The sequence below is a fragment of the Montipora foliosa genome, chromosome 8 (assembly GCF_036669935.1).
Source record: "Montipora foliosa isolate CH-2021 chromosome 8, ASM3666993v2, whole genome shotgun sequence".
Lineage (NCBI taxonomy): Eukaryota > Metazoa > Cnidaria > Anthozoa > Scleractinia > Acroporidae > Montipora > Montipora foliosa.
In genome coordinates this window covers 13,051,892-13,069,391 of record NC_090876.1, presented here as the reverse complement: position 1 = coordinate 13,069,391, position 17,500 = coordinate 13,051,892, and the positions used below count along the sequence as shown (strand labels likewise).

Sequence of the window (17,500 nt, the reverse complement as noted above, 5' to 3'; positions counted from 1 at the left end):
TGCTTAAGCCACGCCTAGATTGGTCTCCTTTAGGGGTTAAATTCAAAATTTCCGACGAGCATCCCCGGGAAGTGGCCCCCCCCTCCCCCCGGAAGTGGGCCCTCATGCCCGAAAAATCTGTTTTCAGATTCTCTTTTTCTTTGGAAACGAAGCATCCGTGTGATCTGAGATCATAAATCCAATCTTGGATTCTCCCAAAGAAACACACCCTAAGTGTCTACTACAGTTAATCATGTTCGGATGGGAGACCACTGCAGAGTCCCCGTGATGACGATATCTAAATTTTTTAAACTTGATTTCAATTTTATATTTTGTTTAGCCGTTTAAGGCTTTTAACTTATCTTCTTTCTATGCCTCTTTATTTCTGCAATTGAGGCAATGGATTAATTTTGTTGTTGGTTTGGTATAATTGAAAATTTAAGGTAGCTCTGAATCTGCTGCACAGAATTTTTTCAAACTTTCCAGAAAGTTCCATCTTGGCCTGCTGATCACTTTTGTGCAATAAAAAAATTGGGGTCACCGAGTTCATTTTTCAGATATGAGCAAATAAAGCCAAAATATGGGGTGCTTTTGCAAGGCTTTCCTGTTGCCATGGTAACTTTTGACGTCACAAAAATGACTGCATCTTCAGCAATAATTGATGTTTGACATGGTACCATAACATTGCTGCTATGTGATAAATTGTTGTAGTGCCAATCCTTCTAATAACAAGGTCTATTGAAAGTGTTGAAACTGGTTTGAACCACCTTCAGTGTTACTTGAATTCTTTTTTTCCTTCGGATTTCAAAACCATGTGAAGTAAACACTAAGTGACCCAAGTTTTAAGCCTTGATTTCAAAAAGACAACTCGTTATTTCAACTGGAATTTTCCTATTTAATGGTCCGCTATTACCAACTTTGAAATCTTGAAAGAGCTTGATTGCGATGAAAATTACATCAAAGACTTTCTAGTTTTAAGAGTGCACTGCGTGTGTATGTGGTTGAATTAATATGCAGCACGGGAATTTTGGACTTTCAGACTTTTAAACTAGTGTTTTGCATGTACATGTACAATGAGCTGCGTTTATGCGCTGAAATTTTAAGTTTGTGAGTAAATGACATCACTTTTCCCTAGATCCAACCCTCTGAGGTCCAATTGGTCAGTTTTGAACCTGAGTAATGACAAAACTTGAAATCCGAAAGTATAAACAGCCTTTGGATAAAAATCAAAGCTCAAAATTTTGCCATTCAGCAGTTACGTAAACATACTTTAAAAAAATCTGAAGGAAAAAGGAAATAATTTTTTTGTCATAGTACCACTTTAAGTGCAAGGATCACTTCTATCTTTCGTCTATAACCTGCACTTAGTATAATGATGAATGAAAGAAATTTATAACTATTATACATTTCTTTGATTCATTAGTCCTTTCACAGGAAAACATGAACCCAACAGAAAAATTAATTACTGACCTGCTGCCAACTGAGTGGCTTCGTAGCTCTGTACTGGTTGGTAGACCATTGCACCGGCATCGTAAAGGCCATTGGTTCAAATCATGTTGAAGCCACCTGAATTTTTCAGGAGTCTATGAAGTGAAAATTGCTTAAATTGTCCATTAAGTGCGAGAATCAGTTCAATTTTTTATCTACAAGCTGCATTTCTAATAAACATTTCTGTCGTGAATTAATGGGGAACCTGCTGCAAGAGGGCCACATAGATTTTACTTGTCTGTGGGATAATTTCCTTATGCCATACCAGTTCGCCCAATACTCTGTGTGTCCTGTGTGTTTATGTCTTGGTAAAACTGTACTCATTCAAGCTGCACCCTTTTTTGAGGCAGTGAGGGCCTTGTAGAGCAGTTACTTTGAAAACAACATACCTAATGAAAATTCTGAAGAAATAACAACTAAAAGGTTAAGCAACAACTCTGTAATCCAAGTGGTGGATTGTCTTCTTTTCAGGAGGATTAGACAGCACTTGCTTGTCCTCTCAACAAGGTGTACTTGATCAAGGAGCCAGCACAAGTGGCATGAACATAACTGCAGATTACAAGAAGGTAAGTAGTAAAAAAGCCAAATGGATTTCTATAAGACATGGGCACGTGCATCACAACGAATGTAAGCTTGTTGTTAGAACTACAAAAGATTGAAAATTAAAAAAATAGCAACAAACTAAACAAAAAATTAGACATTTGCCTTTATCCTTGCCTGCATGAAGACACCTCAACTGGCTTATTCCTAGTGGTATAAGTAGTGTAACAAACTCATATAGTCTTGCAGTTTGCATTTTGAGGTTTGCCATGTTAATCATCGACTGCTAGGAAAGTGTACATGTATCCAGATTATCCCTCATAAAGATAGATGTTCATAATTTCTGAAAAGGACAATAATTATTGTGAAACAGCCCTTGATTGATTGTGGAAACCCAATTGAATTTTTAGACTTTTCAGGAGAAAAAGAAAATGAAAGTACAATATATGAACTTAGCTTGTTTGGACATTTTGAGAAAATGAGTTGACATCACATGCAATTGACTTTCTGGAAAATCTAAGAGATTAATGGCTTTGTTCCAAAGTTGGGAATTAGGGAATTATGTAGGTCAAGAGATGGGACACAAGCTGGGCTGTGAGAATGGAAAAGGCCAAATTAAGTTTACTTGATGAAACAAATACTTTCAGTTGGTGTTCAGTATGATTGGTCTGTAAACAAAGTGGATTTTTACCAGCCAGGAATATAATCACCAAGTTATTAGTAACGTTTAACAGGGGTCATTAATCCCAAGCCAAACTGAAACGTAAGAGAATAATTTATTAAGGTGTAGAGATCAGTCCCTTAATTGCAGACTCCCACAACAGCTTTAAAGTAACATTTTAAATACATGTTCATGTATTACATGAACATGTATTTAAAATGTTACTTTGAAACAATTGAAACAATTACTAATTGTTTCAAGCCTCACCAGGTACTGGAAGAAGGAAGGACTGTGGACACACTGAATGATTACATGTACTTCATATTCTTCTTTTCTCAACTCTGTTTTTTGTAAAGTACTCCAAGCTGTTTCTTTTGATCTTTATGAAGTACTTTTTTGTTTTACATGAAATATATATTGCTCTGTCTGAGGATTTGAGATTCGGTAATTTTGAAGAAGAGCTCCCCTAACTGGCTGTTGGCCAACAGTCAGTAAATGGCCAACAGTTTTTTTGGGGAGCTCTTCTTCAAAATTACCTCGAGGGCTAAGAATCTTGTGGACACATTTTTTAAGAGAATGATTTCACAATTTTATTATTGCTATTCTCTAAAATTTGAGGTTGTGTCTTGAATAGGGGAATGGATGGTAGTATTAAGTGTTGGTGTCAGGTTCTACCAGTAATAGCCGGTGGCCACTTGCATGATGGGCATTGATTTTTCTCATGTGAACGAAAATAATTTATAATGTGTCACTCAGAAGTTTGATTAGCCAGGAGATCAAGTTGACCTTATCTCCCCCACTTTTGTAAAGTTACATTTAACCCTGAAAGGATCATAGAAAAGCATTTAATACCCGTTTGAAGAGATGGAGGGCATTCCTTGTCTCAGGAAATCTGTGTTTTCGTTTGTTATCAGGTCAAGGAACAGGACACAAGCTGGGCTATGAGAATGGAAAAGGCCAAAGTAAGTTCACGATGAAAAAAAAATACTGTCTTTAAGCAAAGAGGATTTTTCCCCGGAATATAACCACCTTACCTTTGACAGGGGTCAAATCCCCAGCCAAACTGAAACTTGAAAGATTAGTGTGTGGAGATCAGTCCCCTCATTGCAGACTTCCACAACAGCTTAAAAGTAACATTTTAATTGCTTTAGTCCTGTTACAAGGAAGACTGTGGACACATTGAATGATTACATTTTTCTTTCATGATCTCCTTTTCCCAACTCTGTTGTTTGTTAAGTATTCCAAGGTTTTTCTATTGATCGTTATGAAGTGCTTCTTTATTTTACATTTGCACTGCCCGGGAGTTTGAAATTCTGTACTGGTTCCTGTCGACTTTTACCACATAGTCATGATGAGAAATTAATTTAGATGTGCATGTACATACTACAGCAGTTATGCAGTACTTAATGGTATTAAAGATTTTGAAACTTTGTTTGCTTCAGTGATTTTTGGTCCCCATATTTGTGGCACATCTCTTTTACGAACTCCAAATGAAGGTTCCATGACCATCCTCTTTTTGGTGACCTTGGAGAGATACAGACTGTAACTGTGTGTTAAGTTTGTAATTTTTTGTCACTAGGTATCTCGAAGTGCACTTCACAGGGCGTCAATCAATGGACAATATGAGGAGGTCAACAGGCACTTGAAGAGTGGTGCAAATGTTGATGAAAGAGATCAGGTTCTTCAAGACATTTGTATTATTATATAGGTCTATATATTTTTCAGTTAAATTTCTGCATAACCACTGAACAAAATAATATACTCTCTAGCCCACGTTTGCTTAGCCCTGAGTGCGCAGATTAAAAAATACATGTACCTACATTTATACTTTAAAAGACGGCCAGAAAGGTAACACCTCGCAGTTTTAAAACTGACAATCCATGGCCCTGACGTTTCTTTTAATTTTCACACCTGTGTGCTAGTGAGATCCTGACACATGTGAATTTGGTGTGGCAAAGGTGAAGCCTAAATTGTTTTGTTGCTTAACACCCCCTTCAGCCAGTGCTGGGCACCAGAATTTATATCTTGGTTTTACATTTATTCTTTCCCTAGTTTTTGTTAACACCGCTGCATCTTGCCTGTTGGTATGGACATGAATCTGTTGTCAAGCTGTTGCTAGATCATAATGCAGATGTCAATGCTTTAGACAGGGTAAGTGGGAAGAGAAGAAGTCAGTCCCAGTTGATGTCCCTCTTAGTCTACTGCTCACATTTGCTTCTGCTTTATTGCAAAAAAAACTAACACCAATGTTGGATGAAGTTTCATGGCTCAAACAGTTCTTGCTTCTTTCTCGCTTGTTTGAGGTGAAGATAAAATTATCATACATAACTATTAATGTTATGACAACACTTACTCGGATTAAAATTTTGTACAGCAGCTTGTTTGGGTATTGATAGCTGGACAAATGATGGAAAAATAGTATCAGTGATTAATGTTTATGCAGACTACTTGCATTTTGGATCTTTGAAACGAGCCTTGTGTACTGCAATCTCAACATTTGATTGGCTCATCAAAGCAGAGCTATCAACTAACACAAGAGGTCTTTGCTTCCTTGCTTAGGGTTTTCCCAGGAAAAAAAACTGTCAGTGTTCGCTTGGTGCCACAGTGGCACATAAGAATATCGTTTAAAGTAGAATTTTAAGTATAAAAGGTTCTATTCTTTTAGTGGCTGGATATTGAGGACCATTACCCACAGTAAACTTACAAATATGAGCTTAGTTAGTGAGTCTAATTTTGGATGAGGCTTGGCATAAATTGGCATGGAAATGATGCCGTTCGAGGAGGAGCTTATGCGACGAGGCCGTTGGCTAAGAGACATCCATCGAGATCTGCCTTATTTCAGTGTCAGATATCATACATATGCAGAATTAAATAATTTTTATTGTTGGTTAACTCTAAAAAGTGTTCTTTATTGCGTACGGTAATGTCACAATTGTAATTGGGGAAATGTTTTGTCGGCTACCTAAAATTTTTTTGCCTGGGCTTCTGAGCCAATCAAAAATGAGTCTATGTATAGTATCGCGTGAACCCTGCCGCTGCAGTTGTCAAAAGAAAGGAAATTCATGAGAAATTAAAAGAAACTAAAAAAGGTGTAAAAGGATTCAAGTGGCGGACTAACTACTCTTCCTCTTCTTTAGTTTCAGTTCACTCCTCTGCAGAAAGCTGAACGCTGGAATCATCGGTCGATAATTCAGCTGCTTCTGGACCATGATGCAAAACCAAGTTTTCAACAACCAGTAAGTTATTAATATAATTTGTCCGTTATCTTGAATTACTTTGTACAACAAAGCAATAACGTAAATTTTGCACGGCAATGTAATGTCTTCATCCTTGTTGTTGCGGTTGCTTTCTTTTTTTCGGAGGGGGAGGGGGTGGATTGGGGCAAGGAATACCAAATACGCTTCAATATGGAACAAGAATTCAATGAACTAAATTCTGTAAATTCCCTTTGTATTCCCCTGAGGCATTTTTATTATCATGCGTTATCGTCTTAAGGTGATTCTCTGGTTTTGCATTGCGCAACCCTACTGCACATAATTTATTGTGTCATTGGCGTGCACATTAGCTCGCGCACATCGATACTATGGCGGATTTGCATTGACGCCAAGCTAAATCTGTCAAGGAATGGCTATTTTCTCCTGAACGAGCAGGGTGACCCCTCCTTTTTAACCCTTTCACCGCCTAGGGCTTCCCCATTGACGAGTAAAATCGTCTGGCGTTAGACAGAGTAAAATCTGTAAGTGTAATTTGCATTTTTGGCGGTCAAAGGGTTAACTGGGAACATAGCTTTTGAGCGAACCTAGATGTTGTTAACCCTTTCACCACCTAGGGCTTCCTCATTGACAAGTAAAATCGCCTGGCGTTAGACAGAGTAAAATCTATAAGTGTCAATTTGCATTTTTGGCGGTGAAAGGGTTAATGCATGGTGTTATGTACTCGTAATAGGTACACGGAAAACATATTTTAAGGAGAAAAAAAGTGGGATAGTTATAGTATTTATACAAAATGACGTGAAAATTCATTTGGTGCCAGACACCAGAGTGTGAGGTGATGATGTAGTGGTCCAATTTTCTTACAATCTCTTTGCAAGATCGAGCAATTTGAAATCACTTCACTGAAAGATTTTAGCCCGGACAAACAGGGTAGGCTCAAGTTTTCAGTAATATTCAGTTGCTTTTGCTATATAAGAACAATTTTTCCGGTTGATCAAGTTTCGAACACTTCTCTCCTAATTCGGTAAAAAACACATGCAGCGCAAAAAAAAAAAAAAAAGAAGGGTGACCCCATCTTTTTATTACATTTTTTCAATGTCCTGTGCATGAATGTCAATTGTGCCAAGTTTGACAAAAATCTGGGTAGTACGTCATTTTCAAGAGAATTACCTTAAGTTAATAGCGTTCTAAATTACAGTACGTACTGTAGAAATAAATGCAACTCACTTAAAAAAGATTGTACAGCCGCCTGATACGAAAAACCACAGCAACCAATGCGAACGTACTCCCCAGCCAAATGCAGGTGCACCAAGCTCTTTTTTTCAAGAAAGTAGTGTGATGTATGTGACGTATGCTAGTTTAGATCCGCTTAATGTAAATACATCACTTAAAGATAAAGACTTTTCGTCTTAAACTAATATTTCAACTAAATTCAAACCATGAAATGGAGATGGTCAACTTAGCTCCATAAAAATGGTTGTCCCAAAGGAGAAAGAGGTGGGGGGGGGGGGGGGGGAATTATAAAGAGTATACATGTCATTCAAGGGGCAGGCATCTGTGGCGTAGTACTGTCGTAACCAAGTTAATCGATGTTTAACACATTTTGTTGCAGCTGAGTCTTAGGACATTTGCAAAGAGGGCTTTTTTGCGTACGGACAGCCATTCGGGATTTAATGTACTACAAGCAGTTGTCTTTCAAGGAGACTATGACAGTGTTTATAGAGCAAGTACCTTTCTAGAGAACTTTGTGGAGGAAATGAAATGCGAAACAGTAAGTAATAACGCGTCCATTTTCCGTGGCAAATCAGCAGTTGATATAATTCTATCAGCCCATGATTACAGAAAAGCAGGTCGTGCTAAAATTGAAAAGCTGTACCAACGTTTGGTTGAGATTGACGAAACACTAAATGAGCTGCACTCGTGCGCCAAGAGCGGTAATGTAGAGAAGGTGATTGAGCTCGTTTTGAATGATGGTATTGATGTCAATGTCGCTGCAAAGAGCAACATCACACCATTGCTGTTGGCAAGTCCGATGTCCTCTGGTGTATTAATCAAGACCCTGATTGATCTTGGAGCAGATGTAAATGCTCAAACAGTCCCAGATAAAGAGGGACCTTTGGTTTTTGCAGCTTCTAGCAATAATTATATGGTGGCTAGACTGCTTTTGGAACATGGAACTGATGCAAATATTAGGGATCAGTGGGGGAAAACTCCTCTTTATAAAGCAGTCATGCAGAAGAACGTACCACTCGTCAAGCTATTACTTGAAAACAAGGCGGATGCAAATATTCGAGACCAGGAGGGAGAAATACCTCTACATGAAGCAGTCATGCTTGACGATTTACCTGTCGTCAAGCTTTTACTTGAAAACAAGGCGGATGCGAATATTGTAGACCTGCGGGGAGAAACACCTCTACATAAAGCAGTCAGGAGGAGGATGAGCGAACCACTCGTCAAGCTATTACTTGAAAACAAAGCGGATGCAAATATTCAAGACCGGTTGGGAAATACGCCTCTTCATCTATGCGCTCGTTACCGAGTTTTTGACACTTCACAAATGTTGATTGAATCCGGATGCAATATCAACCTGAGGAACAAGAAAGGAGAGACCCCTTCTGATATTCAAACTTCCAGATGGCAGTGGAGTAAACGCCCATCAGAAAAATGGCCAAGTAAAAGGGTCTTAATGAAGAAACAACAAGAGTTGTCTTCACTCGAGGAAGAGACACAAGCTCGACTTACACGACAGCCCGAAATGACTGAAGAAGTAAAAGAAAAAGGACAAGCAAGCTAGCGATTAAAATCATACTGTAGCTAATGTGAATTTATGTCACGGAATAAGCATACTTATGATCACTAAACCGAAAAAGAGACTTTTTGTCACTTGTAACAACACTAATTTCGTTGGTAAAAAGTAAAGTAAAGTGGTGCGTTTATATAGGGCCCTTATCACAAGGTCTCAAAGGCGCTTTACAATGATCAAATTACCCCCAGCGGACTGGAAGCATATACAGGCGCAAATTGCAGCCGCTTCTAAGCAGTCCATGCATGCTGGTACTCATTTTACCGACCTCGGAAGGATGGAAACCTGAGTGAACTTTAGCGGGAAAGAAGGTCTCCAAATATTCCAGTCTCGGCAGAACCGGGAATGCAACCCGGGACCTTAGGGTTGGAAGGCAGAGATCTTACCACTGCGTTAACCCCTCCGCTTGGTCGAAATTTAACAAATTGAGGCCACTTTTTCATAACATTGTGAAAGTTGTTGTGGATCCACGAACCAAAGGCTCTATTTCTCCGCTTAAATGAAGAGAAATAATATGCAGACACTAAAATGTATGTAGCTTTATGCAAACTGACACAATTTATCGTCAGCAGCGTTTCTCGTACGCTCATTGGCTACTAAATTTCATTGGCTGAAAATTTATCACATCCAGAACTTGCATAAATTAAAAATTCAGTTTAAAAATCAAACTGCCTTCAAAAGCCGACGTGGCAAACAAAATTGTTCATGACTTAGTGAAAATCGAGTCATTTTGAGGTAGGAAGATACTTCAGTAAACTTCCTCTTCTGAGGTTAAGTTAATTGGAAAACTAAAATCAAACAGCTTAAACACAAAGACGCACTATAAAAAGGGTGGCTTCATGCTCTGCTTTTGTTCGAATTTATTCAAGAACCATTGATTATCCAAGATTGTGATCAACAAACAGCAACACGGAGACGGAAGCCCTAAAAGATATTTGCAACGCGAGAAAAAGGAACTGGGGATTAAAAAAAAGAACGACAGATAACATTTTATAACAAATGACGGACAAATTGCCATAAGGGGCTTTTTTCTTGCACAAATTATCACAAAGCTCGGTTGCGTCCATGGTTGATTGATAAATCAGTTGCGTGTGCCTAAGGCACCACGCCTTTTATAGTGCGTCTTCGTGTTTAAAGCCTAGCAAGTCCTCCACATTGACACTTTCAGATTCGCATAAATCCCAATTATACCAGGGCCACGAAGCGGCCTGCCAGTATAATTGAAATTATTAAATTCTCAACGTCGGAGAATGCAGTTCTCGTGCTCTGATTGGTTCACTCAATCTCGGTTATCAGCTCATATACATTATTTTGACCTTATATGGTAAATGATGGCGTAAATGCTGAAACAGCCCCAGGTATTAAAAGAGGGATCTTTGCTTTTCGCAGCCTCTAGCAATAATTACATTGTGACTAGACTGCTTTTGGAGCATGGAGCTAATGCGAATGTTGAGGATCAGTGGGGCAAAACACCTCTTCTTAAAGCAGTCACGCAAAAGGACTTACCTCTCGTCAAGCTATTGCTTAAAAACAAGGCGAATGTTAATATTCAAGACGAAAAAGGAACAGCCCCTCTTCATAAAGCAGTCATGCAAAAGGACGAACCTCTCGTCAAGCTATTGCTTGAAAACAAGGCCTCGTAACGAATACGGAGGCTACAACGGAGGTTCACGTGTACAATAGACACAAACAAACAAACATCGTATACAATAGGTCTTCAACATCTACTGAATAGCACTTATACCGATGCATTGGAATTAGGGGTCGTAAATAGTTGTGTAGTATTTGGAAAAGAAATGATATGACATACTTTGCCCTCGATCATTTAGTGTCACATTTGCATGGCCCTGCCCCTTCGGTAGACGTTACAATAATGAGCCGCACAGTCACGCTGAATGCAGTCGGGAAAGGAGGTCACGGAAAGTGTTTAGGTAGCGGATATTAGGGATACGTCAGTAACTTCTGAAACCGAAAAAAATTTAATCCTTAATTTGGAAGTAGACATGCGTTTACTGTGCTGTGACCATATGATATGCTCATTTGTATGTCTGCCATTCATACTTGTCCCTCTACACTCATGCTCGTTTACATGGCGTGATATGTGGATAAATTTCTATTTAATGTGTTCCCTTCAGTATACAGGTCCAGCCCTCCTAAGCTCTCACGTCTTTACATCTCTTCCCCACCTGCAAATAACGTGCGAAGGTTGATGCTCAATACTGCTCTACTGCTATATGGTGCTGAAGGGAAAGAAACAACGCCATGTCTTTGACTTTAATTTTGATCACTACTGTGTCTGTTTTATACCCGAATGTTGTTGTCGCACTTGCGTATCACTGCGTCATAAGGATGTTTAGGTTTCCCTTGAGTGTCGTCTGGCTCACACCGATAGTTGCGTGTTCGGTTGCTCTATCTGCTCTGAATCTCCTGTTCACTTCAATCTCAGTGGTTTGCCTCCCAATGCAGCGATCTGATCTGCATCATTCTGTGCATTAACCTGACTACATTGCTATTGACTACTGCCCATCCGGGGTTTCACTCCTCTCGTCGCACGTATTCTTCGAATTTTTGACTGTTAAAGAGTGGCCCATTCTCCTTTTTCGCTCCATGTGTCAAACACCCTCTTGACTACTGGGATGGTTGGTTTTAGCCAGTGATCCCACGAATTCGTCTGTTGGCTTTCTCACGTGTGGACAAAAGATCTCTATGGGACTGTCTCTATTAACGACTGGCTCGCAAAACTCCACGGTGACCTTATGTCTGGGTCCCTCAAGTAACCCTGCCTTTTTCAGTGGCTCTTGATATGTTTGCAGAGTCCACTTCAGGAAACCTCACATGTATTCTTAGAAGCTACTTTGACCGTACTTGTCCCTGTTCAAATTGAACTAAATTCTCTTTAAATTTATTAATTCCTTGAAACCGGTCGTTGTCGTTCTCTTAGATTTCCTTTACATTGTTCCTCTCTTCAGATTGATTGTTCTCGGTCTTAATCTTTGTAAACTGAGCAATGATGCAGTCTGAGTGTTTCATTTTATCAGCTGCCACACAACCAAGTACATTTTTGTCTGTGCGTCCACAACCGCTTCAAATCAACCCAGGACTTGTCGTGTGTTGCTTTCGCAGCAGCCTCACTCTGGATCCTCACTCTTATGCATGGGCTTTCATTGTGTCATCCATAGCGCTGACGGTAGCGTCGCTGTCACGTAGTGGTGCTACATGAAAGCGGTGCAACGTTGGTGTGACGAAATCAGGAGGCATGAAATTAGCACTGTTTTTATTTTGGGTGGCTTTTGTCCCAAAATCTATGAGATTCAACTCTTGTAGCCTGCAAACAGGCTTCTCGTAACTGTCAGATTTTTGCCTGCCTCCTTGTGCAAGATCCCTTTCCTCTTCCAAAACTCGTGCACTTCTTTCCAAGAGCTGGGCATTTTCTTGATTCACCTTCGTGTGGCTAGTGTATCCCACAATCAAAGGATAATTTTCCTTTTCCACCCGTCGTGATTTTGCCGACTTACTTCGTTATGAAATCGTAATTAATAATTTCTTACTTCAATAAGACAGCTATGGGATGTTGAAGGAAATTCCACCGACACTTTATCGGTTTTATTTCAAGCGATGCAAGACGGTAGTTTAATTTGAACACCGAACCAACTTCTTTAATAGACCATTCTGCTAATAGTGAGTTGTCCCGGGTGGTTCCAGTCTTTTGTGGGGACAAACAGACAAAACTGAAATTTCATTACGTTTAACGTAAACTAGTATTTAGACCCCAAAAGGGAAACAATCTTCTATTTGTCATGGTAGCGGCGTGAAAGGCTTTCCTGGGAGATTCCGTTATATCCCAAATACTATATTCAACAGGTGTTAAAACGTTCTTAATCTTCGTAGCCATCGTTCAGTTGTTTACAACTCTGGCATTCAATTCAGAAATCATGCAAGTTCATTTCATTGACCATTTTTCTTCTGTTTTGTCAACACGAATGTTACGCCCTGATCGAACATCATTGAAATGGCTCAGTTTCAGTGAGATAAACTAAACGCTTTCGGCTTAGTGTAGCCTTAATTGCACTGTCAATGTTAAGCTTGAGGAGATCTGTGTTGCCTCAAGGAGAAAATGTGGCCCAGTAGTTAGGGTGCTTGCCTTGAGATCCAGGGATCCCAGGATTAAGACATGTTCTGACCACTGGTTGAATTTGTTCTTGGTTGTCCCTGGTTCAACTGTAAATAGCCAACGAGCTTGCCTCCGGCCAGTTGGGATTCTTAACAGTTGTTGTTGAATGTTCTGTTGTGTCGTGATTGTGTTTAATTGGCCTTGAAAAGCCCCTATGGCGAGTGGTCAAGTAAAGGGACACGGTCAGCTGTTGCACATGCGCACTGAACACCACTCTTAGCTACTTCGTTGGTCAAGTTAGGAAATGTTCATTATTACTGGGTTGCCAAACCCAGTCGGAATCTCGGTTTCATTTCGTGGGTTTTTTTGTTATTTTCCGTGTCGGGAAAAGTCTTGCCTGTCACTCCCCTGCTAAGTGGTGTCTTTGTGCATAGAGTCTTCTGCTCGTATTTTGTTAGGTTTGAGGGGGCTGGGGTAATGCGTCGATTTTCCTAGTGCACACAGGAGAACATTTAATTATTAAACCTGCAATGGCCTCGAAAGTCATTGTAACACGCGTGGCGTTTCAGTGCATATTTAAACAAAATATACCCTTACGGAGCGCAAGAATGGAACTTCAATTGGATAAACAAGACAAATTCATCTGGAATCTTAAAAGCGGCGAGTAATGGACTTCGACAATAATCTATCGCCCGTCGAGCCGAAATCAAAGTGAGCTGTATTTCTAATATATTTTACCAAGTGTGCTGTTATGTAAAACACTGAAACCAAATGGAAAATCCTCTGGTAACTTATGGGTAGCAAAGACAGAGAAGGAATTGAACAACTTGGATCTGCACAGTCTTCCGGTAACAATTGGAAATTTCACTAATTCTTTTAGTCAAAAATTATTTGAAGGAAAGCTTGTTGCCCATTTTGGCTTGATAATTCAAGTAAAGGGTTTTTCAGTAAAGGATTTGATGCTGAACACTGGTGGGAAATTTCTTAATTGCGTTTTTGACACGGAGTGTAATTTGACACGATTGAGTTTCTTGTCTAATTGCCTCTAATAGCAAATATGTTGTTTGTTTCAAAAAATATTTCGCTGGAAAAGGTGGCCTTTATGAATTCATCATGTTGTGTAATATGCGAGCTTAACTGGTTAGTTTTCATGGCATTAGTAAAGCATTTTCGTGTCAAAATGCGGTAAGCGTCTTTCTGTTACTTAATTAAATGTAAATATCAACCATGGCTTTACTCTTTCGATACTCTTGTCTGCCGTAAACTTGATTTCCACTCTCAAAATTACCTCCAGAACCTACTTTTTGCGTAGAATAAGCTTTTAGAATGATGTTCTTGTCTTCTGTGGTGATACTTGACGATTCGGGAACATTTTGTGAAAAAATATTTATAACGTGTCACACGCTTAACTTGATCGCCCGAACTTGCCCGATTATGCATAACAACCACTTGGCCTTTTGACATCCCATTGTAAAAAACATTCATTATTAAACCTGCAATGTCGTTGAAATTGTAACGCGAAGGGCGTTTTAGTGGAATATGAAGATCAAGAATGGAACGTCAACAGGCGGGGAAAATAAATATCTATAATCTTAAAAGCGACGAGAAATGGTCTTCGACAACAGTTGCGGTCGGATATGAGAAGTGTGCGTTGTTTCTAATCTTATTTTATGAACTGTGCTGTTATGTAGAACACTGACAGCAAGTGGGAAATTCAGTATGGGTGAAAAAAGAAACGAACGTCTTGATTGTATCACAGTGTTTACCGAAGTCACATCTCAGTTGTCTGAGATGAAGCAATTTGATTTATTTTGTAGTCAAGCTGTACAGTTTTCAGGTAAAAAAGTAAATGAAAATGTGACAGTGAAGAATTAATGGAAAGAAAGCGTGTTGTCTATTTTGTGCTTTGGAAAAGGTTCTTCAGAAAAGAGTTACAATTACAACAAAACAACTAAAGTCTCCCAAAATGTTTTTCGCTGATGGTAACTTTCTATATTCGTGGTTCTAAATTAATGTTGTTTTCATGTCGTAAATTTTGTTACCCATGGCAAAATATTTTATTCTCGATCGACCGTCCTGAAACTTCCTTCTGCTCTTCTTAAAAACTTTGTATCCATATTTATTTACTTTTACATCAATATTTTTTTTGCATAAAGCAGGCTAACAAAATCTATATCTTGCTTGGTTCGCATTTGATAGCATTGAAAAATAATTTTCGGTCCTATGCTTTGACACAGATACTTCACTGTTTGGCGAGTAAACATGCCGCGGTAACTTCATCACGGCGCCCGCTGAATTCCGGCGATGTCACTTTCGATTTTGCTATTTATTTGTGCAGCCAAAACGTACAATAACAACACTGAACGTTGCAAAAATCCCCCAAAATGTTTGTCGCTGATCGTAACTGTTTATATTCTGTATTCACGGTTCAAAATAAATGTTGTTTTCATGTCGTAAATATGTTATTCTCGAGCGATCGTCCTGGAAACTTCCTTCTGCTCTTTCTAAAAACTTTGTATCAATATTTATTTACTTTTGCATCAATATTTGCTTTTGCATTAAGCAAGCTAACAAAATCTGTACCTTGCTGAGTTCGCATTTGTTAGCGTTAATAGTATTTTCGGTCCGATGCTTCTGTTTTATGACGGGTATATTATTTTGGTCTCCCATCCAAACACTAACCCCGCCCAACAGGGATTAACTTCAGTGAACTTCGGTATTACAAAGCTGTCAGATGCTCAGACGGCACGCTTAAACTTGTGGTGAAAAGAAGTTTATCAACATGTCAGCCAGGAAACCAATGTTTCTCACTTCCCATTTATTTTCTTCAACCTTTCTGGGTTCAGTACTTTGCTAGTAACCACATTTCTTATCAGACTATTTACCCAAGACTTCTACCATGGCACTACAATGATAGACAATACCAAAAGAATATCGTGCACTGTTAGAGCTACATATTACGCAAGGACAGATGTGTTTTGTCGTACGAACGTGTTAGGACCTGTGAGCCAAAGGGCCTCGTCTGGTATGACTTCTTAATGACCCCCCAACTTGAAAAAAATTGTCTGGAACGGTGCACCTACCACAGGCAACCCAGTGTACCCTCAGGGAGGGTCTAGTTTAAAAGGGAAAGGGTTAGGGTTAGGGCTTTCAATGGTGTTCTTACCGTGGTGACGGCCTTTCTCTTTTTTAATTGAACAAAGTGACCAGGTTTTAAAAAAATTTTTACCTTACTTATAAAAGCTGCGGCAGAAATGCGACAGTTGTTTGTGGAAGGAACAACGCATGGGAACCTGTAATAATTTGCAATACGTTCATAACAAATGAACATTGCTTTGTCTGACCCCTGCAATTTGTTTGAAAATGCAAGGAAAACTCGCACTGAAGCTCACGCTGTGCAACTGTACACGCCGGAATTTTGACCGGTCACGGAAATGCTATTTAGTTTTTATTCCTTCAACTTTCAAAGGATGAACAAGCATTTAAATACTTTCAAAGTGAACTTCGGCAATTGCAAAATTAATCTTTGGACTCCGCCAGTTGCGCAACACAGGATGTGTCGAGGACTTCTGTTTACCTTCCGAAGCGGGGAAACGTATGATGAGGCATTGCAATTCGTCAGTGAATTTAGCGAATTTGATCACCTTTAACCCACGTCTTCGACACTGATTTTATGAGACATTTCTATATGAATAGCCCTTTTCACGGTTAGTTTTTCTCATTTGCATTACAATGTAATCTAGCATGTATGTGAGGCAATTTCGGGCTATTTTGTAGTTTTAACCCGAAATTGCCTCGCACCCACGTTAGATTACTTTGTAATGCAAATGAGAAAAATTAACCCTGAAAAGGGCTATTGAAGAATAATAGCCCGCTTTCGATGTATTAAAATTCAGTCCTAAACAAAAGGCATCATCTCGAGGCTCTGGGGAATAAACTCATACAAATCCTTATATTTATTCCCCAGAGCCTCGAGATGATGCCTTTTGTTGAGAACTGAATTTTAATATATCGAAAGTGGGCTATTTTCTGTCACGTACCGCGGCGTCGGCCAGCGAAGTTTTGTTTATTTCAAAATGGACTCAAAAAATTCCGTTCTTATCTGACTCGACTAAAAAAAGTGTACTAAAACGTGAACGAAAAAAAAAACTATTTGTTAATATGGCAAGCTAGGTATTAAATCTGTTCAATAAAACAACTGAGCTCTTTGTCACTGATCGATTGATTTTACATCATCCAGAATCTTCGTCCGAAGCTTCAGAAGTAGAAACATATCCCTAGAAAGTCTTGATTTTCTCACGCATAATTGCGAATAGTTGATCTCCATTGATAGCGTACGCGTCTTCTGCAAAAAAAAAAACCTTCCTTTCTCAGAGAAAAGGAGGGAGTTTACTTTATATATAATGCGAACTTGTATTGATCAGAACAGTTCAATGAATTTCGCTGTGTAAAATTAGTAATGAACGGGTGAACTGCAGACCGCGGAACCTGCGGAACCTAGAGAAATTACTCAGGGGCACACAACGAATCTGTTCCGCACATTATCTGTTCCCCAGAGGAATCTTGCTGGCTGGCAAAAATACAGGTGTTTCGACGAGCTGGCTGGGAAATTTTGTTATTGATAGAGGTTTTGCCTGGGAATTACTGACTTTTTCTAGCATTTCAACCCGAGCTGGCTGTAGAAAATCTGAAGACTGAGGACGACT

The 17,500-nt window shown here is 39.3% G+C and overlaps 1 protein-coding gene across 3 annotated transcripts in view; it reads left to right on the top strand.

Annotated features, from left to right (window-relative positions):
• The window catches only part of LOC137967747 (serine/threonine-protein phosphatase 6 regulatory ankyrin repeat subunit C-like), a 193,769-nt gene that overhangs the window by 49,685 nt on the left and 126,584 nt on the right, over positions 1-17,500 (top strand). For 2 of the 3 annotated variants that reach the window (XM_068814305.1, XM_068814304.1), the window contains 3 exons: positions 1,939-2,033; positions 3,583-3,630; positions 4,248-4,346. In XM_068814305.1, the coding sequence (XP_068670406.1) occupies positions 1,939-2,033; positions 3,583-3,630; positions 4,248-4,346 (242 nt within the window). Of the gene's footprint in view, positions 1-1,938; positions 2,034-3,582; positions 3,631-4,247; positions 4,347-4,720; positions 4,820-5,805; positions 5,905-7,492; positions 11,788-17,500 lie in introns of those variants that run through there. The other variant, XM_068814306.1, reaches the window with a different exon arrangement.